The sequence below is a fragment of the Trachinotus anak genome, unplaced genomic scaffold, assembly GCF_046630095.1.
Source record: "Trachinotus anak isolate AG129_WGS33_773 ecotype Australia unplaced genomic scaffold, CSIRO_AGI_Tana_v1 ptg000010l, whole genome shotgun sequence".
In the NCBI taxonomy this organism is placed as follows: Eukaryota; Metazoa; Chordata; class Actinopteri; order Carangiformes; family Carangidae; genus Trachinotus; species Trachinotus anak.
In genome coordinates, this window is record NW_027273861.1 from 2715439 (window position 1) to 2737065 (window position 21627).

The 21627-nt window shown below is 41.2% G+C and overlaps 1 protein-coding gene across 12 annotated transcripts in view; it reads right to left on the reverse strand.

Moving 5' to 3' along the window:
- fryl (furry homolog, like) overlaps positions 1–21627 on the reverse strand; it is a 75247-nt gene that overhangs the window by 34684 nt on the left and 18936 nt on the right. For 8 of the 12 annotated variants that reach the window (XM_071486839.1, XM_071486832.1, XM_071486834.1 and 5 more), the window contains 20 exons: positions 13023–13231; positions 12449–12502; positions 10563–10702; positions 10357–10453; positions 9494–9573; positions 9122–9202; positions 8831–8999; positions 7309–7401; positions 7102–7200; positions 6712–6813; positions 4319–4363; positions 2039–2142; positions 1770–1878; positions 1569–1655; positions 1310–1481; positions 1050–1182; positions 854–961; positions 518–755; positions 227–403; positions 16–102 (listed from right to left, as the gene is read on the reverse strand). In XM_071486839.1, coding sequence (XP_071342940.1) covers positions 16–102; positions 227–403; positions 518–755; positions 854–961; positions 1050–1182; positions 1310–1481; positions 1569–1655; positions 1770–1878; positions 2039–2142; positions 4319–4363; positions 6712–6813; positions 7102–7200; positions 7309–7401; positions 8831–8999; positions 9122–9202; positions 9494–9573; positions 10357–10453; positions 10563–10702; positions 12449–12502; positions 13023–13142 — 2295 coding nt within the window. In that variant the 5' untranslated portion in view covers positions 13143–13231. The remainder of the gene's footprint in view (positions 1–15; positions 103–226; positions 404–517; positions 756–853; positions 962–1049; positions 1183–1309; positions 1482–1568; positions 1656–1769; positions 1879–2038; positions 2143–4318; positions 4364–6711; positions 6814–7101; positions 7201–7308; positions 7402–8830; positions 9000–9121; positions 9203–9493; positions 9574–10356; positions 10454–10562; positions 10703–12448; positions 12503–13022; positions 13232–21627) is intronic. The other 4 variants (XM_071486833.1, XM_071486835.1, XM_071486838.1 and 1 more) reach the window with 1 other exon arrangement.

Below are 21627 nucleotides of genomic sequence, written 5' to 3' on the forward strand. Positions count from 1 at the left end.
AAAGGGCATCGGTACCTGGTCAGCTCCAGTGAGGTGAATGAAACTCTCCAGCACTGATGCACTTAATCTATCCATGACATCGATGGCCAATTCTTCATCCCCCTGACACATTTGGAAAGATAAAAAATGTCAGAAACCAGAGCACCTGCAATAAAAACTCTCAGCTGACTCACACACATTAGACTGTTGTTTGTCAGTCACAACAAAATGCACTGTAAGTATTTACCTTGCCAATGCCCAGTGCAGTGTGCAGCGCACGGACCTCCTTGAGGACGTTAACAGCCAGCCTGCGCGTGGCAGGGCGGCAGCTACAAAGCACCACCAGAGCTAGACCCTCCACCATATGCAGCACCCCTAATGGAGGAACACGCTCCAGGGACAGAAAATGGCCGCTGCTTGAGCCCTGTCCAAGAAAACATGTCATCAAAATCACTTTCATACACATTTGTCACTGAACAAATTATAAAGACAAGAACACAAAGTACGCTAACGCACAAAAATCACTTCCTTGACAAACCTGTGCATCATGACTCTTATTGCTGCTCTGCACTGCCTGCCTCCATTGGCTGATGAGCTGCAGTAGCATCTTGACAGCGTTGTCCAACAGTGTGGGGTGGACATCAGTCACCTCCCGGACAATGAAGTAGACAAAGCCTGAGAGAACATCCTCACGCCACTCTGGGAAATCCACCATCAGGGCCTGAAGAGTAGTGAAGGCAAGGCCCCGCAGCTCCTCATCCATGTGGATGGTCAGTCTGGAGGAGGAGAGGGAGTCAACAGGGAGAAATATATTAGAGGACAAGGGGAGGGTCACCAGAGAGAGTCTGCAGTAAGGACAGAGAGGGTGAATTACTTGGCTAGAAGCTCTATTAGGTCTTGTCTGCTCATGCCATCTGGTATCAGTCTTGGGATGGCGGCCACACACGTACGGAACAGATCAATCTTTGGCTTCCTCTCTCCCCTGTAGCAAAAACACTTCATCAGATACCGTTCTTGGTTACAAACATGCGTGCACAGTGACTGCATGGATCCAGGTGGCGGTTACATACGTGATCATGTCCTCGGGCTCCTTGTTGGACATCTGTACATTGGTCATGCTCATGGAGCGTCCCACCTCCTTGTCTAGGTGTCGCAGGATGTTATCTAAGGCTTTTCTTACTTGTGGGTAGTACAGCGACATGCCTGAAAACCCCCAACAGAGTCATTATGCTCACAGCAAAGTAAACACAACACAGATATTATAATGCAGATCTCGAAATGTCCCCTTTTGACACTGTTAAAACAGTGAAGTTTGAGGAATCAAACCTACCTATGACCTTGGCTTCTTCATCAGTGAGGGTGGTGTTGAGGAAGATCTTTTTGACACGTAAAGTGTTGCCAGAGGGCATGATGATTCCTGTCGTAGGCATAGGAGGCTCCCCATCTTTCTGCTGCAGGCTGTCAGCAATCACCAAGAAGGCGCGCAAACCGATATTCATCCTCTGGCAGGACAGAGAGAGGGGGAGGATTAGAGAGAATCCACCAACTCTCCAGTAACAGCATTGCTACCAGTCTCATCTATACCTCACCTCTGGATTAATGGTAAAGGTTTTGTGAGATTTGCCCACACACAGGAGGTCGTAGATAATCTCCTTCATAGCAAAGTCCAGTCGTTCCTGTGGAAACAACCACACAGAGCAGCAATCACAGACCTGCAGTTACCACATGGTTTATCCCTCGTGTTAGCTCAGTCCTGGAATCAGGACAGTAATTTCATGCTATGAGCCTACCTGAGCTATGAACTGGATGATCTTGACAAAGATGTTGAGGGGCGTGTCCCTTGGCACCACGCTGCGGGAACCTTTGGGGAAAAGTGCTGAAACGATGCTAAGTAGCCGACTAGAAGGAAACACAGGGGAAACTTCAGATGCATATTATGCATATTAAGATCCCTTATTTAAACAGCTTCCTCTTGATAGCTGTGGACTGAAAAGGGTTTGATGTCGTGTGTAAGTGTGTGCAGTCTAAGAGTCAACGTGGAGATGACCCTGGAACTGACCTCTGTGTGACAGTGTTACTCTCACACTTGATCCTGATAATGTAGACCCATAGCAGCCTGTAGAGTGACTCCAGTGCTACACGGGACATTTTTGGGTCTTTGTTCTGTGGATATAAAAACAGCATGAGCCATTTAATTTATTTATGACGGTTTCATTACCCACCTGACCAGGTTGATGTTGTCTGGAGAAACGGAGACTGAACACATTAAAACTGTACAACAGCATATATAAACTAATGACAATATAATTTGTCAGTCTGTGTACATGACTCCTAATGAGTCACTGATGTCTGAGCATTCAAAGTCCACATGGTACGACGATCACACAGAGCTTTAAAAATACAGAACAATTGAATGACCTGTGGGAAAAAGTGCTGAGTGTGGAGGCAGTAAATCTCAACCAGAGGAGAAGCAGTCGTTTTAATACAATGCAAACTTCTGAATTTAAATTCATTTGGAAGAGAGGATATCCAGTCGATATTTCCGCAATGCCCAACATCCATATTGTTGAGATACATGCACAATCCACTCCTGTGAGCAACCATGTGATGTGGTCATGGTGCAAGGATTTCCATATGGCAGTTTTACCCTGATGTTGTGCTGGAGTTTCATTGTTTACCCAAACTGCACCATGCACCTATGGCTTACACCTCTCTACCTTTCTATCCACCCACCTCACTGTGGCTGTATTTCCTTTGACCATTTTAATATGTAAAACAAAGTAAACATCAAAACACTGAATGTCCACATATTGATGTAGAATCATTGTCAAGGAGTTTTAAAAACTATGCTGCCAAACTGGTAATTTACTGTGAAGACGCAGCTCAAGGACCGAAATCATCGTGGGTTGGCCCTGCCTCCAGGTTACCACAGATTACTGGGAGGGCACAGTGGGGAGGCTTATGAATACAACACACCATGGCTTGACTTAAGCATGCAAGTCCATAAAAGAAGAAGGTGGAAGATATGTCAACGACAGACATCGGGAAATAAAACCTCAGAGTTGGCGAGGAAACCTTTGATGTAATTTGGGGAACTGAGATTTTAAGATAAAGTGCTTGACTACATCAAACCACAGTCAAACAGCCCCTTTTCGTACTGCAACCATCTCTCCATCTGTAACTCAACAAAGAACAGAACACTAGCTCACTGTGCACAAACAAATGCAGTCTAGGGCTGCTTGAGGTCAGCATTTTGATTAATTTCTAAATCATGTCAGTTAATGTAGTGTAGTGGCTTGGTTCGAAGGTAAATTAAATTTTGCTGGAATAACTGAAAAAAGCCACCTCTTATTTCAGTGCTCTCTCTCTGTCACACATCGATTAACTGCTTAATAAAGACAATACTTATGTCAACAGCCATTGTGGCAGATACTGGACTCTGCATCGTGTAGCTGCTGCCAGTGAGCCTGTTAGCCTATGAGCAACTCCAACAGAAAAAAAAATGTAGCGCTGTCAGACAGCACTGCAAACACCAAATCCCACAATGACCGAATGAACTTATCTTTTCATTCTCTCATGCTTTGACAAGCTTCTCTGACCCTCTGGTAATAAATAGCAGGGATGCATAATACTGAAACATGGAGCCAATATTTCTCTGATAGTAACTATTATCAGTTTTTGGTCAATAAAATCTTTAAAATAAAAGCATTTCACTGCAACACCATCACATGACTACTTTTCCTATCTGCTAGTCTGCTTTGCTTAGTGTGGTTGCAGATGAGTAAACAAAACCTTTTAAACGTGGAATCTGTAACACTGCAGTTCATGTAGTAACTTCAGTAAAAATCTAAATATGATAATGATGAGAGATGTCTGACAAAAGTCAGCACGGTTCATAAACACAAACCAACTCAATAACAAAAGCTTTAGGCAACATCACAAGTAGTTCACATGCTCCTCTTCACTACTGTCATAGTGTGAGTAACACTTCAATGTCACAACAGAGAACAACTCACTACCCATGAGCCATGAAGGCTGAGCTGTACTACCCTACGTCCTGGTGAGGACCTGGGGCCTGTACCATGGAGCAGGATTTAAGGTTAGAGAGAGAACTTCAGGTTTAACCCTGAGGTAGCCTGATCCAGACCAGGTCAGGAGTTCAGCATAAGTTACCATGGTGATTTACCCCAGTAAGAAGTGAACCACCGTCACAACTCTAAAAGCCCAGGGATAAACCCGAAGTTACATCGCTAACCTGAAACCCTGCTCCATGGTACAGGCCTCTGGACCTTTAAAAGATAGGGAGCACCAGGCAGGTCACTGACACCAGATAACTCACCTGCAGCGTCTCAATCTGCTTTCGGATGCTGTTGTTAGACGGCATCTGGAGCCAGTCGGTGTGAGAAAAAGATCAAATGACAGGAGACAAAGAATGTGGGGTTTGGGGAGGGACACATGCAAGTTATAGGCAAAAACAAAAACATAACCTAAACAAACATGAGCAGTCTGAAGTAGCTTTACTCTTGTCAGCGTGACACTACATAAATCAACACTATCTCACTGAAATGAGACACAATGAACTGTTTAACATGCCACTTGTGGATTTATTAGTGGCATGGAAGTGAGAAAGTAACAGTCCATTTGTATTTGATATGATTTTACATATTTTAAGACAGCGTGAGAAAATCTTAATTTGAAAGTGCAAAAGCAAAGCAAAATAAGGTGTGCTGTGGTCTGGTAATCAGACAGTGAGACAGAGAAAATACACATAAACAGAGGAGTGGAGATGAGGGAAACAGAGGGATGAGGAGACAGACATTTAAAGATGTGGATAGACAATGATTGAAAAAAAAAAAAAAAACTAAACTAATTTTCCTGTTTCAGCGACAAAACTGACAAGAAGCAACATCCAGGCCAGCAGTCCATTCAGATCCATGTCAAGCACACTCAGAATGCAAAGTGTTGTATCTTAACCCTGTGGAGATCACACTTACAGTAGGGCTTCACAATGATGCCATTAATTATATTCTCTGTTTGTAAAATACAGATGACACTGCTTGTCACTGCAGTGTGTCCAGGAGTAATGAGAGAATTTCTAGCTACTTGTTCCTGTTCTTACTGTGGTTTATGATGAAGTCAAATAAGTAAAAGTAAACAGATGATCATGCAAATACATAATCTTGTCCTGTAAAGTTGTACTGACAAGATACATTTTGTATCTATATTTGACTGTTATAATTTAGCCTTAAATTTTCCTAACAAGAACCTGTCCATCTTCACTTTAAATATGTGTTACATGTGCACACCCTGGGTAAAGCCTATGAGAGGAGGTTGATACATCACAGCAGAGCCTTCTGGGAAACAGAAACCGTAAAACTCTAGATCTTGGTGACTTTATTAACCATTTTTAACCATCAAGAACTTTAAGCTTATGTGAGTAATTATAATGACCTCATTGTGGAGCCCTACTCAAAACCAAAGGACTTCCTAACAGCTGGTTTAAGTCATTAATTAGCCTTTAAATAAAAAATTCTCAAGAGCAACCACAGGGTTAAAAAAAAAACAAAAAACACAAAGCCCTAAATCACTGAAATCATCTCTACACTCGAGCCACCACAAAAATCCGCAAAATGAAGTCAATCAAAGGATCAGCAATACCACGCAGGAAACTGACTGATTGCAATATTCCAATGAGGGAAATCTGACACAATTACAATGGTGAAAGAGAATGCTGGAATGGGATCACTGAGAAGACAGACAGCCATTCAGAACCACTGGAAATCACCATAACAAAGACGCAAACGGAAATATATCCACCACAAGATCATACAATCCCCCACAGAGGGTAATCGATGGAGAATGGAAAAGACAGTCAGCCAGTCGTTCAGTCGGTCAGTGATTTGGTCAATTAGCCTCTGGGTTGAATCAGCCTCTATGATTGGTCAGGGAGGAGGAAAGTGGGTTTGATCTGTTTCTAACTGGTTTATGAGGAGTCATTAACAGACCTGAGTTAAAACAGCACTTGAGATAACATAATATGCAAGTTGCATCATATTGACTTTGGATAAGATGGAGGATATTTTTAGGATGACATTAAAGATGCTGCACATTTTATTTCGTTTTTGTGAAAGCTGTTGTGGTTTCACTGGTGAATCTTTTCCGTCATGTTTGCATTTTTTTCCCCCATTTTGAGCATAATTTAGCTTAAAATGGCCGAAAGCTTTGAGTTCCTTTGTAAACAAAGCCTCTATTGTTGCCTTATCAAATCAAGTGCTATTCTCGTCCAGATCTGGTTGTTGATAATGGAAGGGAAAGTACATTATGATCTTTAGACAGAACCACAGAGCACACCCTTCACAACTTGTTCAATCCGTGGTAATAGACATGTTCCAACCAGAGAGCATCATAATATCAATAATTCATTTCCTTTTTACAGTAATGAATGTTGATGGCTACACATTATCATCAATTTCAAAACAAAAAAAAAAGTTATGAGCTTGAATTTAGAGGAACTAATCTCACTTTATACTGCTGGCAACAAGACCAAAATTTCATTTTAGGTTTCATAACATGAGTCATATGAGATTTAAACTGAATTAGGCACTGTCAAGCGAAATATGGTGCCCTTAAAATACTTTCATCTGGAGAATACAGTCATTGTGCTATTCTTTAGAGCTACGGAGGATAAACTTTCTGAAGTGGAGGGGTGTAAAGGCGCTGGCTGGCAGTTACCTTCAGGTGCGAGAGACAGTTCTGGAGGAAGATGTGCCAGTTGTTGAGGAAGAACTGCTTCTGACTAACACACAGCAAACATGTCACCAGGGGATACAGAGCCTGTGGAGACAAACAGTGTCAGCATTAAAAAAAGCAAAGGCACAAGGATATTTTCATGTGTGTGTGTGTGTGTGTGTGTGTGTGTGTGTGTGTGTGTGTGTGCATTTTTTTGATAGATGAGAAAAAAAATGAAAAAATCAAAACTGTTCTGAAAATAGTTCGTTTGTAAACAAGCAGGACTAAGGGGGAGGTTGTGTTTATATATTAGAATTCAAACATTTCTGGATAATAATGACGGACTTGGCGTGCCAATCATGATGTTGAACACTAGAATGTTTGATTTATTACCAAAGAGTGCTTCTTTCTGGAACTCAGGTCAAATGTTGTCTGGTACAGCATCTCCACAAAGCTCTTCAGGCATGGCACATTGACTTCATTTTTCACCGCCTGAGGATGAACAGGTCACTACCATGGATCTCAAATTGACAGAAATACTGTGGGAAATTCATAAATCTAGAGAACAAAACGGTGGAAAGTGTTTGAAATGTTACTCACAGCTGCGACAGGGATGAGGATCTCGACAAAAAGGCCTGCTAAAGCGTGCTTTATGTCTTTATCCTTGACTTCCAGGAAATACTGGGCACACTCCTAGGAAAGAAAACCAAAGGCACACATGGAAAAATGAACAGACAAAGAATGAACACAAACATAGCAAAACTGGCAGGTGATGGTCCAGTTTGACATGAACATACAGTATTATGACAATGATACTGCTGACCCTGACGCACGTTTGTGTTATAAACTTCAATTAGTATTAGTATCACCATATTTTCTCATTCTTCTTTGTTGTAAAGCATTTTGTGACTGTGCTGTGTTTATATGAGCTGCAAAAATAGAAATTATTATAAAATCTGTGCAAGCCAACATCTTCACTGTGAATAAAATATGCATCAGATATTGATTCATCTATGATGGAAAGTATTAAGACATTAATGTAGAAGCTGCTGCTCACATGATAAGAGAAAAACCATCACATTTTTCCATGATCACCTGAGCCACTGAGGCAAGGAAACATTGTTTTAATTATGATATTGACTTTATTAGGAAACAGTTAATTGAAATGGATTTTTTAAGGGTCCCATATAATCTAAATGTAGATGTCCATGTGTTTTTGATTATAAAGCAGGTCTAGGTTCTATATTAATACTGTGGAGGTATCAAAAGCCTCAGTCCACAGAGAAATGCACACAGCCTGTATTCAGACACTGAGCCTTAAAACCAGCCGTCAGGACTTCTGGAACTTTGTGATGTCACAACAAAGCAGTCACCGGCCTCAGTCACGCCCCAAGCCCCGCCCACCTGGAACCACCATCCAATCTTGCCAAATTTGGTTTCTCTTAGTGTTTACCTGAAATCTGCTCTATTGTTACTCAAAGCCGATCAGAAGAGAGGCTCTGATCCTCTCTTCTGATTGGTTCACTGACCTGTTGTTACTAGAGCTCCAAAGAGAAGCCTGAGATAGGAGATGTAAAACAACACTGGTAGTTGGTTGGTTCTTAAAACCACAAATATATAATATCTCCTTAAGAATATCAACACTTCAGATAAAACACAGGATAAGAGTAAAATATGGGACCTTTAAATACCAACACAAAATTTAAGTATCCTGTATTGCTCAGGTTCTATAAGATGATTATATGGGTAGAAACCATGATATGTGCTGAAACGGAGTGTCAGACATAAACCACAGCATGTTCCATTAACACATTAAGAAATCACAGTTGTGGTTAAACAGAGGAGTCAGTGTGTTGCTGTATAGAGATTAATGAAAAAGCTCCCACCCCATTCACAGCTCTTGGCAAAGCCTGAAACACACATACACTCTCTTCTTGGCAAACGTCACCTTTGACCGTTACTCATCTAGCTTTATGAGCCATGAGCTGCTGAGTCTGAACAAAGAGGCAGGAGTAAAAAAAAAAAAAAAGGTCTGGTGCAATTGAGCAAATGCACATATCAGCCATACACACAATGTAGGTACACACTGGTAAATATGTACAAACATATGCCTATAATTTACCTGCATGAATTGAAAAGAAGCCTCAAAATCCTCCACAGGATACATTTTAACCCGGAAGAACTTCATGCCCATGATGAGACTGATGATGCTCTGGACTACATAGGGACTCTGCTCTTTTTGCCTGAGCTCCTTCAGCTCTGTGATGAACTTCTTCCTCACTGCTTGAAACCTGAGCACACGCACAAACAGATATTTACATTTACACTTACAAAAAAGGTTAAGAGGTGACTGAGAATGTGAGAAGTTGTTTAGCCATAGTTTCAGGTAAGAGGCAGAATTAAACTTGCTCACTTTGACTGTGTAAGGACTCCAATGACCTCAGCATACAGGTCCGCGATGATGTGCACATTGCCAGTGTTGGGGCCACAGTACCTTTGAATTGATGAAGCAGATGTCAGTATTAAATAAGAAGACATCTTTTATCTGAAACAACTTGTGCTATTTCACAGCTGATACATCAAAACAACAAGGCACAAAGCAACATATTCCTTGAGGCTGACTCAACAAGAGGCAGTTATTGTTTAAGTGTTATTAAAGAACCAGTTTATAAAGTGACACAACAGCCAGTCTATTCAAACACAAGTAAACAAATGACTGACTCTCTACTGTAAAGCCAAACCCAGCATTGTTCATCACCACTTTTTATTTACAAGTCTCACTTACCCCTCTTTGTGTTTAAAGTGCTTGAATGCCAAGTTTAGAACTTCATGTACTAAAACATCTGGCACTGGATGAAGAGGAATCTATGACGTAAACAGGGAATCATTAGTCTTATTAGAAGCATTGATAGGCTTCATTCTTTCTCTTTGCTACCATTCAATTCCCCCCCTACAGGAGCAAAGCCAAGGACAACTTAGCTCTCCAGGGACTGGCTGCTAGCTCAGAATGGTGCTAAGATCAGGACAGTCCACTTTAGAAACACACTCAGCTGGAAGTCAATATGGAGCCAATTGCTTATTTACTTTGTCCCCCTGTGGGGACAGACCTTACAACATCACTGCAGTTCATTTCTGTTCCACAGAAGATAAAAAAACAAAAATGTACAATATTATAAAAATATTCTTATCTTAGTGAGCAAATCACAAGTGAGACACTCAGAGAAAAGTACAGTAATCCCCACTCTCTTGTCAGTGGTGAATTCTTGAGTGGTAGCAATTAAAAGCTGCAAAACTTGGGGAAAATTAAAACTAACAATATAATGATAAATCCTGCAAAAGTACAGCTACATTAATGCTATGTCTGACTCAGTACTAGTTATGACTTTAACAAATATAACATCAACAGTAGCAAAGGCTGTTCTCCACCTCCGTCTACAGTACATACAGTATAATACTAGAGCGAGACTAATCACATGCACAGCCACATGCTTCTTGGATAAGATAATGTCAGTATCAGTTCGAACAGGCACACTGCATTTCCCCTTCAACATGTAAACACTCAGTAGTCACAAGACCCACAACAACCCAACCTGCACACACATAGGTGCTGTAAATCAGTGCACAAGAGCAGAGTGTCACATAGCTCACCTGTTTTAGAACTTCCACTGAAACTAAACAAAAAATGAAATCTATGGCTAAGTCCCTCCGTTCCAGAAGGTAGTCTTTATCCCGATGCTGTTCATCTCTGTAGAGAGGGAGACAACATCAATGGAAACAATGATGTTTTGAGCAAAGTTCATCATAACACTGACAAAAAAAAACCTGAAGTGAACAAATGAAGACGAGCATCTCACCCCTTGGACTTAGTACTAGAGCGAGGCCTGTACTCATAAGACTCGTCTTCAGTGCCGCTCTGCCGCCGGTACCAGTCGAACAGTGTGCGCAGTAGGGAGGGCAAACAGTGTTCTGCAATTGAGCTCATAGAGCTTATTAACTGGAAAACAGTGATAAACAAACATTTGATTATAAACCACACATTCTACATTCTGCATTTTGTATGTGCACATAAAATACCTGTCAAATACGCAACTAAAAAAGTGTGTAGAGCAGGGGTTGCGTTAGCCAAATATTTTACATCATTGACTGAAATTTTTTTTTAACAATGACGTAAACAGTAGACAACAGGTTCTGTGGCAGCACACTCACACTAATGCAGGCAGAAGTACAGACCATTTCCACTCAAACACATAGGAGCTATCTGGGTGCTGACAGCAAATTGAATGGCTATGTGCTGAGGTCTTGGAGTGAATATTGCATTACCTATTTTAATTGTCTCATTTTGTAAATTGTCTTGTCCTTATTTGCCTGTTTAAGCACAATGGCTGCAGTGTTTCAGTGCCCTCCACTGTCACTGTGGGGAAAAAAAATTATTCACCTGCTTCACATGAGCTTTTAAAGTTTCACTGTCTTTAAAAAATGAAAATGAAAATTATGGGTAATAATAGATTATGACAGAACTTTTATGAATGACAATGAGAAAGTCTAACACAACCTCTGGTGTAGAGAACGGTGTCCCACAAGCACAGATTAAAATAACTGAGCAGTGTACAGGGGGAGTAAAGACCAGAGGTTTTCTCAACCAGTAGGTGACATACTGTAGCTATTGATTGTAATTAAAAGAGTGGTGCTGGATGACGTGTTAGGCACATCATTGTGGTGCTACAGTATTGAGCAGCTTCACAACACTCACGGTTCTATGGTTTTCATTTGCACGACTACAGTAATAACAGGATGTCCTCCAAACACCTCACTGGCATTTTGATTGCATCAGTGACCATGTCAGATGTTGCGGTTAACAAATCAACCGTTAGAGATGATCTGTGACTGGCAGCAGTAAAGCAGTAAATTCCATTCCAAGCAGATATATACAGAAAACGGGAACTCATGACTTTAGCAAGTCAAGATTACAGAGAATAGTTTTTAGACAGTAAAGATGAAGTGGTCAGTATGCACAAACTATTTAGGTGTATCTGCGTGTAAGGGCCAGTGCAGCATGATGAGGGAGGTGGATGATGGATGCTAGGTAGGAGAGTTATGCAACTGCTCCCTTTGCCCTTATGGCACCAGGGAGAAGCTCCAGCACCCAATGCTGATTTACTGCTGAGGATGACACAGCAATTCTACACTCTCACTTTTGCGCTCTCTATACCCATTTTCTCTCTTTCTCTTTCTCTCTTTCTCTTTCTCTCTCTCTCTTTCTCTCTCTTTCTCTCTTTCTCTCTTTCTCTCTTTCTCTCTTTCTCTCTTTCTCTCTTCTCTCTCTCTCTCTCTCTCTCTCTCTCTCTCTCTCTCTCTCTCTCTCTCTCTCTCTCTCTCACTCTCACTCTCACTCTCACTCTCACTCTCACTCTCACTCTCACTCTCACTCTCTCACTCACTCACTCACTCAATGGGGATGGCTGGATCTATAGCACCATATCCTCACTGGCTTTGTGTTGTGCTGAACAAAGCATTCTGCAGCAGGCAGGCCCATTGTTTAGAGTTCTGCACCAGCTACAGATGAGGGACAGACGGGCCATTGAATGGGGGATTGATTGGGTGGAGCAGGGGATTCAAATAGCGCGTACACACACAGAGGTGGGAGAGGATCGTTTTCGGTCATGGGAAATGATTGTGTCACATCCACACACCCACATGTGATGTAGTTTTTACCTCCTGTCATTACTATGGCTGGACTGACCTGGTCAAATTGTGCATCTTCCCCTCTCTGCAGGGATCGGGACAGGGGTTTCTCCTGTAACAGAGGTGAGAGACAAAGAGATTAAGAAGAAGTGTGTTACTAACCAAGCAGACATCCTGTTGGTGCTTGCATAGTAGATACAAGCAGCAGGCCTGATAATGAGTGATCGGACGAGAGAGAAGAACAAAGAAGTTCTACTGTGGTACATAAGTTGATTGAGGGTCTGAATGACAGAGTCAGGCCCTGCCAGAAGCCCCCATGTAAAGGAAGGTGACTGAGCTGAATAAAGAGAATGAATGGAGAAACAGAGCAGTCAAAGGACAGCCAGAACTGTCTGTTTATAATACACAATTTCATTTATTTATTCGTGTATCTCATGCACATACAGATTATGTGCCCCTCGTGCCATTTTCCTCACTCAGCTTTCAGTTTTCTCCTGAAGCTGCTGAGGGCATGGCAGTTAGTTGCAAAAGAGAAGCGGTTGTCTCAGCAGTGTGTGCCACATCACGTGTTGTGTATTGAATTTCATTTCCTGTGTTTCTTGACACTCGCTCTCACCCCCCTGTGGACTCACCAGCGGTTCAGCCATCACCATCTCGATCTTCTTCTCAGCCAGCACAGCAAACTCTGCAAATAGACTCTTGATGACAAACTCCCCGGGCTTGAGCTCGGGGTCGATGGTGATGCTCGACATGGTGGCAATGTTGTGTTTCTCCCACGAGAGGGGAGTCGTGGAGGTGGGGGCACGGCGTCTACTCACGCTGCTGCTGACTGGTGCAGAAGCTGCAGAGAGACCAGAGGGTAGAGTTTAGGAAATAATACAGTGGGAGTCAAAGCAACAGGGTCAGACGTAGAACAACTCTCTGAGCCTAAAGCATGCGATGTCATGCGCTTGTAGTAATCCAAACAGGGGCACAGACATTTCCTAAAGAGGCAAATTGAGTGAATTAGCGAAGGAGATGAAGGGAAAGACATTCCAGCACTGTCTAGAGTAAAAACATTACTTCCAATTGATTCCAACTATGTAATTACCAACTCATTTTCTGAACTCATACTGCCCATAATAGGCTCCAATCACATTAAAAGCAAACATACGGATAATAATAACTACTATTACAGCTACATCAATTATCAAAATCTTCCTTTAAAATCCTAATATTTGTGTTTATGTCTAAATCTAGAATAAGGACACACCAGCTTCTTTCAGTGTTGGTCTGACAGAACTATACTGCTTTTCTTACAAAGCTGATTTGGTAGAAGCACAAGCAGATTTACAAATGGCAGCAAAACAGTTCAAAAATAATTTTCACATTTTGGTGAACACCCATATTAACTTTCTTGCTAAGAGTTAGACAATAAGATTGATACCACTCCCAAGTCTGTATGCAGCTTAGCTTAGTTTAGCATTAAGACTGGAAACACAGCTAGAGGCTGGACACCCAACCGGACGTAACGGGCCATCTAGGGATAAAAACACAAACCCACTGCTTTACCTGACACTAACTGCATGAGGTTTGTGTCAAGGTTCAGACATTACAAACAACAAAAAATCCTGAATGCCTGTGGATTTCAGGTCGGGCTCAGTTTCTACTCACTCGGGTCAAGTTTGGACAGAAATGTGTGGCCCATGCAGCACTCCAGACACGGCTCGCCTGGCTCTGTCCAAAGGTAGTAAAACCCCAACACCACCACATCTCTCTCTAAGTTCTGTTTACAAGCTTGAACACGACAAGCAGCGCTGCAGTGACAATCAGCTGGTCACAGTGTCCCTGTCTGTATGTGTGTGCGTGTGTGTGTTTCTGTGTGTGTGTGTGTGTGTGTGTGTGCGCGCATGTCAGTGTTACAAGCATCTGTTATATGCAGTGACATACGTGAAACATGGTGTGGCAAATTAAACCTCATATTAGTTTAATACTACAAATAATGATGATAATAGTAAGTTAATACATTAATGTGAAAACAAGCCAAATGTCTTCCTCACAAACTGCAAATCTGTTTTTTATTTTAACTGGTCTTTAAGAAATTACACAAGTTTAAAACATCCTTTGTTTGAAGCTTTTTATTGTTTACACTTGTTTTTATTTGTCAAGTCCTATATTGCAACAATTAGGGGCGACAATTACAGCGACCACTGAAAGCTCAGCGTGTCTGCATGCATATTATATAAACCCCAATGTTCTTGGTTCAACTCTTATGCAAAAAAGGGAGGATTAAACTAAGGTTTAATGCATGAGAGTCATGGCGTTTGAGGGATGACTGTGTCATCTATAGTTCTTATCCTTTTTTTTGAACTAAAGAAAATGCTTTGTACAAATGTAAATTAGTCAAAGTGTTTAGAGAAGATCACATGGTAAAAAAAGGTCAACTGTGAGCACTGCTGGAATTCTGTTGTTACTACAGGGATGTATCATATCATCATAAGGATCCAGCTGAAACTGTTAAATTGATGTTTTAAAACACATGCTTAAACATCTCTCTCCCTCTCTCTGTCCTCATTCTGCAGGTATCTCTGCCTCGGGAGCAGCAGGATCCAGATCCACCACTACTCATCTTTACTATTACTATTACCTGTCTTTATTATTAATAACGCCATTACCGACACAGCTGTTCCTGGTCTCTCTCTCTTCTCTCCCCTCTCCTCCCCCTCCCCCTCTTTCTATCTTCCCCTAAACCCAACCGGTCGAGGCAGACGGCCGCCCACCCTGAGCCCGGTTCTGTTGGAGGTTTCTTCCTGTTAAAAGGGAGTTTTTCCTCCCCCCTGTCGCCAAGCGCTTGCTCGTTGTGGGAACTGTTGGGTTTTTTCTCTGTAACAAAGTAAGGTCTTGACCTTACCCTGTAAAGTGCCTTGAGATAATGTATATTATGATTTGGCGCTATACAAATAAAATTGAATTGAATTGAATTAAAAAGCCAAAACTGAGTAAATTACAGTTATGTGAAAGGGAGACTGAAAGTCCTGTAAAAATGAATGTCCTCGACTGGCCTCCTGAACCACATTCATTAGGCTTATGAGGAGAACCCAGGGCTCTCTGCACATTTGCATGAGACACAGATCATTTGGTCATCCTATTCAAATAGTTTAAGCAAATCTTCAGCTTTGACGTAGATGGCTTTGAAGCTAGAGCCCACGGTTTTAGAAACAGATGTCTAACAATTACATATGGATGTAATGTTCAAGTATCTAAATATATATATACACATACATATACACACATATTTATTCATATATAGCAGCAGCAGCACAGAATTAGAAATTATTCTTTCCCTAATAAAGACATAAAAAAACTCAGATGCAGATGAAATTAAGTGAATAAAATTAATTTTACCTCATTCATTCTTACTCCTAGTTGTTCAATAATCTGGGTTTTTTTTAAGCACACAGGGACATCACCAGCATGAAACACTCGTCTAGGTACGGGCTCAGAAAGCCACATTGCTCCATGATATTCAATAATGGTCCTGTGACATGGGCTGGGACACAACTTCCAGACAGTCCAGCCAAGTGCACAGCCAGTCGTAAACTGACCCTCTACCTCATTCCCTCCCAGGAAAGGCCTTGTTCTGTTTCTTCCTGGTTGTCACAGTAACCATCATGCCCTGTCCAGGCATGTACAGTGAATACCACCAAGGAGCAGAAGTGCTGAGAAAAAAACATTGATAACCTGCAGATGAAGCTTTTCATGTGATAAAAATATGCCCAATATGCTTAAGTGGTGATATACTGCATATGTACATTGATCAAGAAGCTAAACCCCTAGTGACTGTCTGGTATCAAGACTACTCAGAGAACCATCTGAGATTAACAGAAAACTGCATCACTTGTCATATTCTGATACACAGGGCACCTGTGCTACAAAGCAGGTTCAACATAGCCAGAATATCTTTTTGTTATCTGGCTTCACTAAGCCTAACAACCAATGCTAACATGCTGAGTGGTCACACAACAGTGGCTATCAACTCAGTAAGTCAACCCAGGCTTCCCCCGAGTGCATTCGCATAAAAAGGGGGAGGGTTTGCTGCCTATGCCCAACCACAAACATGGACAAGTCTACAGGCAGCGGGACATTTCACAAACAAAGAGCAAACTATGATGCTGGACAAATACAAAGTCACACACTCAAGACTACAAGCAACAGCTGCAGCTGCCAAATGCAGGACTGACAGCTGGCAAAAAAAGTATATGGTCATGGCCCAGGAAAGGACCCATTAAATTTTGGTGCAGGGGGCAAATCCAGGATTTTTTATTTATTTATTTATTTATTTTCACTTTTGTCAATTTCTCAGGTCATAATTGTTGGTCCTTGATGCACAAATTCAGGTGCATCAAGAACTATGACTTTGGTGCAGATCCAAATAATAATCCACATAACAATCTCAGACATGTGTAGCATTATGTGACCTTAATGCGGGTGTGCGCTCTATACTGAGTGACATTCGTGTACATAAATGTATTTGTTATTATGACTAATTGCTCAAACTTAGAGGAATTTTAATTCATAATCAGCGATTCTATCAGTTATGTGTTGAATTAAACGGATAAAGTGGAGATTCAATAAAATGTCCGCAGACAGTATAATGATCAAAGTTAACATGGGACAAACCGATGTGTTGCAAACTAACACAGCATTAGTCATTCTGTAACCCCCTTTTTTATTATTTTTTCTCAATAAAATGTAGAATGATTACAGTTATGGTTATTAGTTAGTTAAGTTAGTTTAATTAGAAATGTAAACCATTTAAAATAAATAACTGCCATTTAAAACCCCAAACCATCTCTTAAAAAGGCCATTAAAAAAGCTTATTTTTTTAAGATGTTGGGACAAATGGTGGCCTATTTAACACCATTATACAAACACCATTATACATGATTAAAAAATAAGCAAAATAGCATGGAACATTTGAATTTAATTGTTACAATGAAATTTATCAGAAATTAATAATCCCAGTATTTTCTGAACAGCAAATGAAAGTGGGAGGGTGGCAGGGGCAGAGTAGTAGCAAGTGTTAGCTGTGTTGTGGTCATGCTGTCCAGCAGCACAGAGGGCCTTTCAAGCATTCCCCCCTTTGTTTACTGTGCTTCACCAACATCACCAATGATGTCACATAGCCAGCTCCTAATATCCAATCAGTGCTGTGCCCTCTACCCCCTCCAGCCTTCTTTTGTCTTGCACCCTGGGCCAGCTGGATTGTTGACTGGTTCACACAAATTAATACCCCAACACTGTCTTTTTCAGTTGAGGGCAAAATGAAGGAAAAAAAGACGCAAGACATCCTTTTCTGAACCACGTCTTTGCACTGCCCCTCCCCCCGCCCTCTCAGTCTCACTAGGACATGCCGGTCATTTGTGGCATGCCAAACTGATTTCCTTCCAAAACTGACCACACTGCAGTTCTTAGCAAATAATGGCAAAAAAATGAGGGTTGCTTCCAAACTTCTCCCTGTTTTAAAGCAAAAACTGTCCTCACTGAAACTTCAGCGACTCACTGACAGATCCTAAGGTAATCTTTGGTTTCCCATTCAAATCAAAATGCAAACGTTCAAGCACGCTTTTCTAATAATATGTAAAAAAGGAAGGCTTGCCCATGCTTTATGGCTTGTGGCTGAATCTACTGACAGTACTGTGTTCAATATATTTAAAACAGAAAAAAGCTGAAACAAGCTTGAAGCCTGACAAAATTCAAATCTGCTGCCCAAGAAAACACTGTCATCATAGCTTAAAACACAGACACACTGCAGCTACAGTTCTGAGTAGCAACTGCTGAAGTGCTTTATCAGAAAATGCTCATCATGTCTTGTTGTGTGAGGTCTATAAGGCGCACTCTGCCAAGGTTCCATGCTTGTGCTTAAGAAACAGAGCACCCCGCAAGATTACACAACGATAAGAGCAGTGACTCCACCTTGTCACAGTTAGAATGAAGCCCTCCCAAACGCCTGCTCACTTCCCCTGTCAGGACAACCAGAAACAACAGCACAAACACACACGTACTGCTGGAATGCAGGGCCGAGAGTGCGTCCATCTTTTTTAGACAGAGACAAAAGAATCACTGCCAATGTTTATGTGGCGTGGCAGTGCCAATTCTGCTAGACTGTCTCAACATGCTCAGTCTCTGACAAGTCACTACTGGTTTATTCTTCACCATTACCACTTCCGAATAAAAACACAGTCTTAAAAGATACAGGGCAAAACTCATTTGTTACCAGAAGCTGAAAGGCTCCATCATGGACCAAAAACTGACTGGAGAATCAAAGTGCCAAACTGTGACCTACTCAGTGTTCTCACTGCACATGTTTCCCAACAACAAAGTGAACCTTTCAACAACATTTTCTGTATTCACAACATATGGAGGAAGAGCATCACAAGCAGTGAGTACGTGGAAGTATTAACACAATAACATAGGGAGGGCTTCTGAAGTTAGCACCCCTTTGTTTGAGAGGCCCAATGAACAAGTGGCAACCAGTACAGGACAGGAGAGAGAGGGGTGCCAGGAACAGCAATCAGAAAGAGGGGCAAATGGAAGAAAGTTGTTTACTCGACAAGTAGATATTTACCACCCGCTGACTTACGTAGAATAAACCTATCACAGAAAGGTAACTGAGAAGTTTGGAATGCTATGTGCTCTTACTGATTTAGAAAAGTAAAATACAAGGTCTAACACTGTGTTGAATGGTAACAATCCCAGTTTAACTGAAATTAGGAGTGACAAAGATGAATTTACTAATGGAGAACAGACCCGGTTCCAGTGCCAGTGATCAGATATTTCACGGACCCAGAGTACAAACATTCTTATATGTTAGTTGAATTTTTCAGTTATTTATTACCCTGAGGATAGAGACTTACAAAATGTCCTGGAATGTCTTATCACTCCTCCATGTTTTGGCAGGGACACTGGATGCCAAGTTCAAAACAATGGTTTCTATGTGTTTGTGAGAAATGTGTCCCATTAAAAGATATAAATAAATCAGTCACAGTGTTTTTATTTCACAATTTTTTAAAATGACATCGTGTTCATGGTCATGGAAGTTAAAGGTCCCATATTTAACTCTTCTCCTGTGTTTTATCGAAAGTGTTGATCTCCATCAGAAGATATATTTGTGGTTTTAAGAACCAAAAACTATCGCAGTGTAGTTTTACATCTCCTCTCTCAGGCTTCTCTCTGGAGCTCTAGTGACAACAGGTCAGTGAGCTCTGAGCCTCTCTTCTGATTGGTTGACAGTTTTATGAGTTACTGAAAAAAATATAGCAGATTTCAGGTAAATACTAAGAGAAACCAAATTTGGTGGGTCCAGGTGGCGGGGCTTAGGGCGTGGCTGAGGGCAGTGACTGCTTTGTTGTGACATCACAAAGTTCCAGAAGTCCTGACGGCTGGTTTTAAGGCTCAGTTTCTGAATACAGGCTGTGTGCATTTCTCTGTGGACTGAGGCTTTGATACTTTCACAGTATTAATATAGAACCTAGACCTGCTTTATAATAAATAAAAAAAAACCATGGACATTTACCTTTAGACTGTATGGGTTAGGGTTAGCACCCAGCACATACTGGTCCCTGAGCAGGGTAAACCCTGGGCAAGTGACCAATCTATCACAGGGCAAAAAAACAGACAAATACAATCAAACTCACTTTCATACCTATGGGAAATTAAGCGGTTCTTAATTTGCCAAACCTGCATATCTTTGGACTGAGTGAGGAAACTTGAGCACCTGGAGCAAACTGACAGAGACAGGGAGAACACACATAATCCACTCAGAAAAGCTCCAGGGTTTCAGTCCCAGCCACTGAGCCACTCTTCTTCTTGCGTTAGTGAAATAAGGTGCTTTCTTTGCAAAGTTGTTACTGACAATCATACTGTTTGCATATTGTGTGCCACTGTTAATACACCAAGTATTCCTCCAGTGCCCACAGCCCCTGACCTCTGGCAATCAATCCGTCTCATTTTCCACAGACATAAATATATACATGACCTTTATTGAGTGATGTAGGGCCTGTGTTAATTTTCCCTGAAGCTTCAAATCTTTGTAGTATAGTATCTCTTTACATTAACAGAGGCACTCTTCCTCATTTTACTATAACAAGCCACAGGAAACCCTGATAATTGCAGGGTGACTGCCTCCATAATCAGTCAGTGGGATAACAAATTAAGAACTGATCTTTTTAAAAATGATAAAATGATTTTTTATTGGGGCTGCATAATTAAATATCATTATGGTCAAGTGCAATATCCAAATCACAGGAGCTGCAGTTTATTGATGAAGGTAAAATGTGTCACAACAGAGCATAAATGAAGCATCGTGGTGATACAGAGAGGCTCCAGCCTACAAATCATATTCTCCAGACATAATGGAACATGCTTGTTTGGTAGAGTCTCAAGTAAAAAATCACATCATTATTTTTATATTTTTACAAAAATTACCATTTCCACTATAATCATAATCATATGAGTGATTTGGACTTCAATCTTAATCTGTCAAAATAATCAACTGATATGATTTTTTTTTGGCCTATTGTTCAGTCCTAATTTTTATAAATCAATAAATGGTTCAGAAAAAAACTAAATCACTGATCAGCCCTTCTTTGCTGATTGTTTCCTGATTATAATGAACAAACTTGTGTGTTACGTTCTCAATTGCTATCAGCAGGTGTGTGTGTGTGTGCACGTGTGTGTGTGTGTGTGTGTGTGGGAGGTAATGATGATGTAATGCTCTCATCAGCATCTATAGAAATCTTAAACTTTTCAACAGTAACTCTGGTCTCTAGTCTGACAGTCTTGCCCTCACTTGGCCCTTGATTTGGTAATGATGACGATGACGATGACGATGACGATGACGATGACGATGACAATGTATACTGTAGAGACAGGGTGTACTGGGCTTGTGAGAAACGTTGATCAAGTACTGTGAGCTGGACTGTTTTACTTGATGTCCATGTGATTTTTGCATTAATGTTATGAAGAGCCTGGAGCTGGCAGGTATTACATTCTAACAAAATTAAAGTCTGGTTACTTTACATTACGCAGTTTCTCAATTGATTTTACAAGAAAATTGTATCATGATAGATAGATGATGGATGATAGATGATAGATGGTGAGTCACTGAAAAGGGCAAACTAAACATTCCTCTTTGGGACAAGAGGAATGTTTGGTCAGAGTTTGTGTGGCTGAGGTTCTGCAGTCACAGCAAAGCTA